This window comes from Amphibalanus amphitrite, unplaced genomic scaffold (assembly GCF_019059575.1).
Source record: "Amphibalanus amphitrite isolate SeventyFive unplaced genomic scaffold, NRLGWU_Aamphi_draft 000290F_arrow, whole genome shotgun sequence".
NCBI lineage: Eukaryota > Metazoa > Arthropoda > Thecostraca > Balanomorpha > Balanidae > Amphibalanus > Amphibalanus amphitrite.
Window position 1 is genome coordinate 425474 of NW_024881785.1, and position 9566 is coordinate 435039.

The 9566-nt window shown below is 52.0% G+C and overlaps 1 protein-coding gene across 3 annotated transcripts; it reads left to right on the top strand.

Annotated features, from left to right (window-relative positions):
* The first annotated feature begins 41 nt into the window (after positions 1-41).
* Positions 42-9366, top strand: LOC122387576 (proton-coupled folate transporter-like). 3 transcript variants are annotated; one of them, XM_043377908.1, is made up of 9 exons: positions 42-173; positions 3497-3641; positions 3919-4219; positions 4454-4752; positions 5406-5529; positions 6627-6740; positions 7066-7194; positions 7490-7573; positions 7785-9366. In XM_043377908.1, the coding sequence occupies exons 2-9, from the start codon at positions 3519-3521 to the stop codon at positions 8102-8104; spliced, it is 1494 nt and encodes a 497-aa protein (XP_043233843.1). In that variant the 5' UTR covers positions 42-173; positions 3497-3518; the 3' UTR covers positions 8105-9366. The 3 variants fall into 3 exon arrangements, with proteins under 3 accessions (XP_043233843.1, XP_043233844.1, XP_043233845.1); XM_043377909.1 differs by lacking the exon at positions 6627-6740 and adding an exon at positions 5891-6004 and having other exon boundaries at positions 63-173; XM_043377910.1 differs by lacking the exon at positions 6627-6740 and having other exon boundaries at positions 73-173.
* Positions 9367-9566: the final 200 nt, after the last annotated feature.

Below are 9566 nucleotides of genomic sequence, written 5' to 3' on the forward strand. Positions count from 1 at the left end.
TGTATTATGTCTCATCTGCGCTGAAAGCGCAACAATTTATTTTTGTTTTTGTTGAGTGCAGTATCTTGGGAGCGCACGTGTGTAACGAGCGCAGGTGTGTAGATCGGCCGCGGCTCTACGTTGGCTCGACGCCTTTCCGAAGAGGTTCTACGAAAATCTGCATTATTATTAAGGTACTATACCATCCAACTCTTCAAACTATTCATAATGAAAGGGTCAAGTCACAAGTGTACTAGCCTACCAAAAGTAGCCACACATTAAACGTTTTTTCCAAATTTTAAAAATTCGCGGATTTTTTAATGGAATTATATCCAAAAGATCATCCATTTTTTTTGGAGATCAAAATCCAAAATTTTTACAAATCGGTTTTGTGGCCCTGTTAGCCCATGTTAGCCTTGATCAGGGGCCAGGCCGCAAAGCATGACGGTTTTGATGAGATCTTGTCTGTGCTCCAACTCTGTGCAGACTTGCAGGCCTGTTCGGCTGGTGAGGATTTGGTGTTGCTGTTGCCCATTGCCCAGAACCACACCCATTTTTAATATCTTTACAATGCTGAACATATGAAAAATATTCAGTTCCCTCAGCTTTGTAGATTTGACACCGTGTCATTGTGTTAAAAGGAGTGACCATCCCACCTTTACCTTAGTTTTGAGTTAGGATAGCCAAATTTGTGGTCATGGCCTGCAAATACCGGTTTGGGCACTCACAACATCAAGAAATGCTTTAATTCTGAGATATTGAATTTCAAACTTGCAGTTTTCGGATTCTAAGGAGCTAATGCATTGGAATGCCCCCTTATAATTTGTGACGTCAGCGGAGATCTAACGATTTTCACATCTTAGACTAAAACCACCGTTAGCACGTGGTGGTATACAATGCTTTGCGCGCAAGGTCTGCCGCTGTTCAAGGCTGCCAAAGTATTCCTTCCAAATTAGTCGCTAGGAACAGCAGAGATCCCAAAAGGTACACAAAAGTAAAAGCCTAATAACATGAAAACCAGTGAATATTTTTCTGTGAAATTCGGTAGATATTCATTTTTGATCTTTCCGAACCAAGGGACATCACTTTTATGCCAATTCATAACCTTTTTTGAACCCGCACTGGAAGGGGATCGCGGTCCAGTCCATCGCGCAGATCCGAGACATCGCTGGAGTCAGACAAACCAATGGTTCCTCGTGGGGCGAGATGTCTGATATGTGGACAGTCGTTTCCCTCCCGTCCGGCAGCCGGACGTGAGCATACTGTGGGCTGGCTTCAAGAAGCTCCACCTCGTCGACCAGTGGATCATGCTTCTGTCGTACATGTCTTTTCATCAAGACGATTTCTCCCGACTTGGATAGCCACGTCGGCACAGAGTTGCCAGTCGTCGAGCGCCTCTGGTACCGAAACGTGCGCTCATGAGGAGTCTCGCTGGTTGCCGTTGAAAGTAGCGACCTAACCGAATGGAGAGCATCTGGCAGGACCACTTCTCAGTTCTACAGCAGCAGATTTCTCGATCGGAGGGCCAGCGTCACCGCTTTCCACACGATGCCGTTATAGCGTTCCACTTGCCCGTTTCCTCTTGGATTGTACGCGGTCGACCTGCTGCTGGCTATCCCCTTGCTCGCGAGGATGGCTTTGAGCTCAGAGGACATAAAGGAGAATCCACGATCGGAATGGATGTACGCTGGCACCTGTGACCTAACCTGGTATTATCAGTGACCTCCACTAGCAACATATGTACTAGGCATTAGGCAACTGACTTCCTATTGCGGACTTTCGATAAAATGCGTTTTATTCGATGTTATAGCGCATTCTCTAGAAGCCCTGTGAACGGTAAAACATTTTATCTTTGACCTGACCTGTCACGTCATCGGTGACCCTGAGATAAATGAACTTTGATTTCCCATGACCAATTTGACGGGGCTATCGAACGCCGTTTGAATTTTACGGATCCGTCCAGTAGTTTCGGAGATACGGGGGGGGGGGGCAAAAATGCCCCCCCCACCGCGCGGAAGGTGGCCGGGAGGCCCACCGCCTGCCGGGTTAAGGGGATATCAACAGAAAAGGAGAGGTAGGGCCGTTTCGCCCTCCCCTCCCCCTCCCTCCCTCCACGGGGCGCGGGTAAAAGATCGGCTGGGGCCATTGGGCTGGCACGGGGCGCTAAAAAACCAATGCAATCTCATGCAGACAACTGAGGGTCCTTCAGATTGTTGTGAGGCCCTCATAGTTCAGAGCACCACCGGCAGCTAGCGTTGTTAGTACCTACCCTTGGAGGCTGACGTGGGTCCTCATAGGAGATAGTTTGGCGGGCTGATGCTGTTGGGGAGTGGATAACTGATGAGACCAAAGATATGCTGGGCGCTGACCCCTCTGATGCCTACGCATTTCAGGGGTACTGCCCCGATGGTCCCTTGTGACCACCACCGTTCAAAGGCCGGCAAGGGCCCCAAAGCCATTGTAGGTCCTTTCAGTTTAGGTCTTTTCGCATGAGCTTGGCGTTGGGCCCACCGCCTATCCTCGCTCCTTAGAGTCCCCAGCTTTCATAGGCTTCAACCCATATTTCAGCCCATTTTTCAATGTGTAAAGCCTATGACGCAAAGTCACAATTTTCGGGCAAGTGCCTCACGCTCATTATCGCCTCGATCTGGTTCAGACCCATCAAAGTTAGGTCGCACATTCTTGGTCCACAAGGTGTGCAAATTTTATCGCATTAAACGCATCGGTGTGGCTTGTATCCCACAACACAGGGCGGGCATCATGTGAATTTTGAGCCCGATTCCCTATCTATAAAACCCGCCCCTGCGTCAGATTGATGCGTAAACGGCGTTGTTTGAGTCGGTCTGCCGGTGCTCTTTCGGTTCGTTTTAGTAATGTGTCCGAGGTGATTATTTACGCCACTAATGTTCCGACGCATCGTCCTTGCATCTACATTTTATCGCATGGAGGGTTCTGCTTTTTCACACACCGATATTTCCTCCCTCCCTGATAGGATACGATGTTTGTTTTGTCACACGACCCAAACAAACGATCCGGACAATTCGTAACCAACTTCAGCCATCCCTATTATCTTTTTCATTGCCCATGCCTGGCCGACGTATCATTTCGTTCGTTGGAGTCAAATCAGCGAGAGCACAGGAAAAGCTACAAAAAGAGACTATACGCGTGATTTATCCGCAGGAAAATAAACACACGCCCTATCTAAACAGATTTATCTAAACAGATGTCACTAATACAGCCGCATCGGCCAACAACATGTGCGTTTTCCCAGAGCCGCAGGCGCCGCGTTGCCTACATTAAAGACGGGGGTTAGATCAGCCAACCGGGGATGCGCAGTTGATAGTCACCACTCGGGGTGGTACTGCGTCTCTGCGGTATCAGCGAAATCTGACCAGTGTCCCTACGAACTGCCTGCCGCACCGGACGACACCGGCACACTTCATCTCCCTGCAATCTTATCAGTGCAGGTCGTCGTGCATTCGCCCTGGTCGATCATTGATTGTGTTCCGTTCGGCAGTGATCTGCGCGCGGGCGGCACCATGAGCCTGGTGTCGGCAGCCCGCCGCCTGGCGGCCTCGGTCACCGTGGAGCCGGTGCTGCTTCTCTTCATGGTCGGCTCGTACATGCAGTACACGGCCATGCAGTCGCTCGTCTACGCCAAGGTGAGAGGATGCCCAGCGACCGTGAGTTGTTGGTTATGCTTCAATCGCGCATTAGTATTCTTATCGGTTGCGTGAGTTATAACTTATATAACTCCCAATAATGCAGTTCAAATGCATTACTCAAAGCCAAACTGTTTCTTGAATTTCACTGTTCACGCTTAACCGTGGACTTGAATGTAAAGCTACCTTGTCATATAGCTATACAGGCGATTGCCTGCATTTCTATACGACTTTACTCTCGTCTGATCACACCTTTTATTTTCCTGCTGCCCTTCAGACGTGCCAGGGCCTGTTCAGTCCGACCGTGTGCAACAACCTGCAGCTGGACGAGTACAGCGCAGAGCGGGACGCCGTGCAGGACGGCGCCTCCTACTGGATGCTGTACTCGAACGTGGCGCTGGCCGTGCCGTCAGTCATCAGCGGCATCTACCTCGGCACCTGGAGCGACGTGTTCGGTCGCAAGGCGCCGCTGCTGCTGCCGCCGCTCGGTCAGGTGCTGGCTGCACTCGTCTACATGGCCATGTCGGCGTATGACTCTGTGCCGGTCGGCTTCAACGTGCTGGCCAACCTGCTGGCAGGTAAGGGGTCTTGGGACGGGGGTGGGGGAGGACGGAAGGTCTCTAAGTTAATAGCATAGTCGGTGACGCGCTGATGTTTGATAAATATTTGAATTTGGAGGATGCAGTGTTTTCGATTCATGTGCTGATATTGTGCGTGCGAAGGCGGAGGATATTTTTCTTCCATCCCCATCAAACACCTCCTTCAGCTCATATCAATAAACTCACGCCCGTTCTCCCCCTGCTGTACGGCAGGTCTGCTGGGCGGGTTCAGCAGCATGATCATGTGCTGCATGTCCTACCTGTCGGCGGTCACGGTGACCCGGCAGCGCACCACGCGCGTCTCCGTGCTCGAGTCCATGTCGTTCCTGGGCGGCTTCATAGGGCCGTTCGTCGGCTCGGCCATATTCGAGGGCGCCGGCCGCACGTGGAACTTCACTGCGCTGGTCATCGTCAACTCGGCCATCGTGTTGTACGTGGTGATCCGCGTGCCGGAGGTGCCGCCGCCGCGCCAGCCGCCCGCCGGTGGCTCCGCCTGCCAGAAACTGGCCAGGGTGAGTGGGGCGGGTCAGGTTGCGAATGGGATGTAGGAGGCTAGGTTATGTCACCTTGATGTCACCAGCCGTTTGTATTTAGATGTAAGACATTATCCAAGCACATACAAAGCTGGATGTCGTCGTAGGATGCTTACGTATCGGTCCTTACACAAAGTCATGCGATCGGTACTACCATTTTTTTCTTGTTTGTAGTTACGTCGCTTTGGTAGCATTTCCAAATGCGCATCGTATCAAGATGTTAAACGTCGTAGGAAGTATAGTATCTGACCTCATTAACTCATACTTTTCAAACATTCGGGCTGGACGCGTGTGCTCGGCCCTCACACGTTTGACGGACGTTCGGTAACATTATTCACCCTGTCTGACAGTGCTCGATACGATGGCCCTCTCCCACGAAGTGTGATTGCGAAGTGTGAGGGAGGAGGGACTTAACCCTCGCCCGGCCAGGGGCTTTTTCATAACGCGGACGGCCAGGGGAAGGGGGGTTGGTGCGAACCCCTGGTGATTAACTCCTATGGCACTTGAGAATACCAAATTCACAGAGTAGGAGGACCCATATTGACATCTCAGCGAGTAAACATGATCGGACCTGCCCCGAGCCCCGGCCGCCTGTGCATATAGAGCTTCACTGCCCCGGCCTCCCTCACCAGGTGTTCAGCCTGCGGTACCTGTGGGACGCCGTGCGGGTGGCGTTCAAACCCCGCGCCGACTCGGGACGCCGCTACATCCTGATGCTACTCGTCGTTGCCTTCATCATCATGATCAACACGTTCGGTGAGTCGCGGCCTGGTGTTGTCTCCGCCGCCGCTGCCGTCGTAGCTTTCAATGTGAGCAGAGCTTCTGGTTATGTTCTTGGCCTGAGATCCTCGTATACGAATGGTCGATTCACTCTACATCAGCCGGCATATTCAACCTAACTATGATGTTGATAATGCTGATATAAGACTTAGCAGGCTGTCTATCACAGGCATTGCCTAGTTTCTCCCTCGTTCAAGCGCCGCAAGTAGCCCTAGTTCTGCGATGACACAGTTCGGCAGTGTCCCTAAAACGCAGCGTTTCTGCTAGCTGTCATACGCAGGTGTCAGTCTGCGGACGGCAGTCTCCCCGCTGACCAGCACGACGCCGCTCTCCTCAGGGGAGAATGACGTCACGTACTTGTACGTCAAGGATGCGCCCATCTTCCTGGACGACGCGCTGTATGACACGTACTTTAGCGTCAAGCACGCGCTCTCAGCCGGGGTGCTGATTTGTGAGTGCTGACCGGTCCTGCTGTGTGAGTGCCATCCCGTTGGTGGGTGTCCTGGCGGGAGTGCCGCCTTAGTGGAGTGTCGACCAGGCCCACTGTGTGGGTGTCGTCCTGCCGGCTGTGTCAGTAGTGCCGTCCTATCCTGCTACTTGAGTGGAGTGGTGCTCGTGGTGTGCAGGGTACTGACCCGGTGAGGGGTATTCCGCTTCTGTCTGTGGTGCCGCCTGGCGGGCTAGGGCCGGCCTCCGGCGTGGTCACAGGTGGCGGTAACGGACGACCTGCGGTTACCGCGTCTCTGTAGCGCCGGCTCGCCACTATCCGCCCTTACGCTGGCCACTGGCTGCCTGATGCTGTCCTTAGGACGTGGTCCCACTCTGTCGCACAGGAGACGGGTCTGCGGTGTGTGCGATTTGACCCGGGATGTTGTTTTGGCTTTGGGAGTTTTTTGTTTTCGTGTGCTCCGCTCCTCGGCTTCCCTTTGTGCATTTTAAAAGTCTGCACCTTAACTGCGTACTGTTCGCTTTTCGTAACACTTGACGTTTCATGTCACCCCGCCCTTCTGTGCGTCTGCATGCGTTTTCTCTAGCACTGCGTATTATTTGTCCTCTGTCGTGTCTACCGCCAGGAGTGAACGATGTCACGTATCTGTACCTCAGCGATAAGCCTCTGAGCGTACGGGACGCTACGTACTCGGGGTACTTTGCCTTTAACCACGCGGCCGGCTCCGTGGCTCTTATCGGTAAGGGCTAGACCGAAATAATGGTCATTGCGAAATGCAAAGGAGTCGACGCTAGACGCTGCCTTATCTAGACATGTGCAAATGAATGCATGCATTTTGCATGCATGTTGTCACGAGGTCAAGCAGGTAGCTGTTATCCAACCGTACTTGTTCGCTGATGCTAGCATTGCCGGTGCTTTCTTCTAAAACGTTGCACCTAATAATTTGAAAGTTTTGGTCGAATTGTTAATACCTAAATACCGTTCATAGCAAGTTAGCTTGTTGCAGCACCTCTGTTTCAAATAGCAGTTTACAACTTACCGGTGTTTCTCGACTGCGTTTTCAGTGGGTATGCCTCTGTGTCGTCGCTTCTTTGACCTGCGAGACACCACGCTCTCTGCCCTGGGCATCATCTCCAAGATCCTGGGCCTCATCTGGCTCGGCTTCACCGTCAACGTCGGCGTGTTGTTCTGCGGTCAGTGGTGCCCGCTTACGTCCGAGGGCAGGTTGTTCCGAGAGAGCAGCACATGCTGATTGCTGATCGATACTTTTTTTAAATTAAACATTGCTTAGTCAATGACGGATATCGTCTCATCCTGGAAGAAACAAGCGTTTTGCTGTTCATTTTTTCATGATCTATCTTGCAATCCAGAAGCTTCTTTTGGGAATTGTGTTCACCGTTGACTGAAAATCGACATCATTTATTCAGTCATACAGTTATCCGTATTTCTAATGCCTCAATTCATCAACCGTCGTTGTTGTGATTTCAGTGCCGGTTGTGTCGATGGTCAGCACTTTCTGCATCCCGCCGATCCGGTCTCTGCTCTCCAAACTTGTGGAGGCCGATGAGCAGGGTAAGACCGATAAGCCGCTGTTATCGTGATGTGTCTGTCCGTGTCTGTATGCTGGTTGTGGGTGAATTTATCCAAGCATCCCGCCTGACCCGTTGTTAATTGCCCCGTGATACTAAAGTCTGGCTACATGTGCACACGTGGCACAATTGCTACAGCCACCCATCCAGCTGCCGCTGCAGTGCTCCAACTGACGGGGCGGGTGCTCCCGCAGGCCGGGTGTTCTCACTGCTGATGGTGGCCGAGAGCCTGTGCTCGGTGCTCGGCTCGGCTCTCTACAACAGCGTGTACCCGGCCACGCGCGGCTGGCTGCACGGCCTGGTGTTCCTGCTGGGGGCCGCCACGCTGCTGCTGCCCGCCGGTTTGCTGTACTACGTCCACCGCCGGCTGAGGAGCGGCGCCGTGGAGCGCGTCCAGCCGCCGGCCGCCGGCGACCGCGAGCAGCTGGCCGGCACGGACACCGCGCCCGCCACCGAGGAGGCACCGCCGCCGCCGCCGCCGCCCGGTCTGGCCGCCGTCCCCGCTGCCCTGTGAAAGCCACGGCAGAGTGGCTGGTGAGGTACTCACTGTGAGGTGAACTGGCCCGCTGTTCTGTGAGAGCCACGGCAGTGTGACTGGAGAGGTACTCACTGTGAGGTGAATTGCCCGAACTAGTCAGAGTAGATATGACCTTGTGACGGATTGAAGAGGTGTGTGAGGTCAGCGCTGGCGGCAAGGGATGGAGGTGTAACAGCCCGGCTCGCGGCAGTGATATTCCGAGTGATTTGGTGCCTAAGACCACCTGTTGTCCTCCAAGACCAACTGATGATGCGGTCTCGCTAGACCAATGATGTGGTGCACGTAGACAAACCGATGTCGTCCACCTAGACCAACTAATACGGTCCTCGTAGACCAGTTTATGTGGTCCTTAGACGAACTGATTGTGATAACGAGCTCAAGGCCCTTCCGCAACAGTCAGCGGATCGTCTTCACGTCAGAGAAACGTTACTCAAGTCCCTCAAATAAGCGACTAGACGTGAGTCCGAGTTAGAACTCGGAAGTCATTGGCTTTCCTCAGTCGACTGCTATGTGCGTCGGCAACCGTAGTTTATGTAACTGGTGAGTGGCCAGAAAGGTCAGTTGAGATTGTGAGGCCGGTTAGGACCAAGGCTGTTGACATTAAATATCGCCCTTTTATAGATCTCTATTGGGGATCATGTAGACATTGTATTTTTGAAGTTGATGATAATAACAGGAAATGAAGGATCTGTCTGCTTAATGAATATTTAGAATAGCAATGAATATTTAGCAATGAACACGTATTTTTAACACTGGGCTGTCTTCCAGTAACAAGTAAGATAACATTTTGCATGCTTCTTGCAAAGTGAAGTATAATGGATTTCACAAAAGATGTTTTTGGAGCAGCGTGTGATAGTGAGTATCTCTGAGGCTATGGAATGATAGTCTGTGTATAATTTGATGTTTCACTTTGTTGAACGTTCATTACTCTAAACTCGGCTCCACTCCGCTACTTGGACTGCAACTAGGTTTTACTGGTATATTTACACAAGCTGAATGCAATAATTCGTTGAGGGCATTTCATAGGATGCGTACCGATGTTGTGTTTACGCATACTACACCTTCATTTTGTCTCATTTTAGCGAGATCTTGTGATTCTCGCCGGCTCAAAAACCGATTGTAGGATGTGTAAGATGGCCGTGACTGGCGAGCACAAGCACAAAGTGATGAATTATATTATGCTGGACCATTTTGAACGGATGGTATGGTGCGTTGTAAATATATTGACTGAAATATTTGTTTTTCGTGAACGATAACTGCTCTCGAAATGTGACCCCAGCGGCTCGCAGATGCGTGGTGAACGTAGCAAGTGGGTGGTAACACGGGCAGCTGTCCCTAGCAGACCCGCCGACTGGGGCGCCGACGTGTATCACGTTTCCGCGTCTGGTCTGGGCTCCTGGCGCCTGCGATCTCAGCCCCAGTCAGGTGTCGTGAAATG

Bases quoted from the DNA above. Each gene is read 5' to 3' on its own strand.
- LOC122387576 (XM_043377908.1), top strand. From the start codon at position 3,519: ATGAGCCTGGTGTCGGCAGCCCGCCGCCTGGCGGCCTCGGTCACCGTG. The intron at 5,530-6,626 runs GTGAGTCGCGGC...GTCTACCGCCAG, and splicing joins CATCATGATCAACACGTTCG to GAGTGAACGATGTCACGTAT. The intron at 7,574-7,784 runs GTAAGACCGATA...GTGCTCCCGCAG, and splicing joins TGTGGAGGCCGATGAGCAGG to GCCGGGTGTTCTCACTGCTG.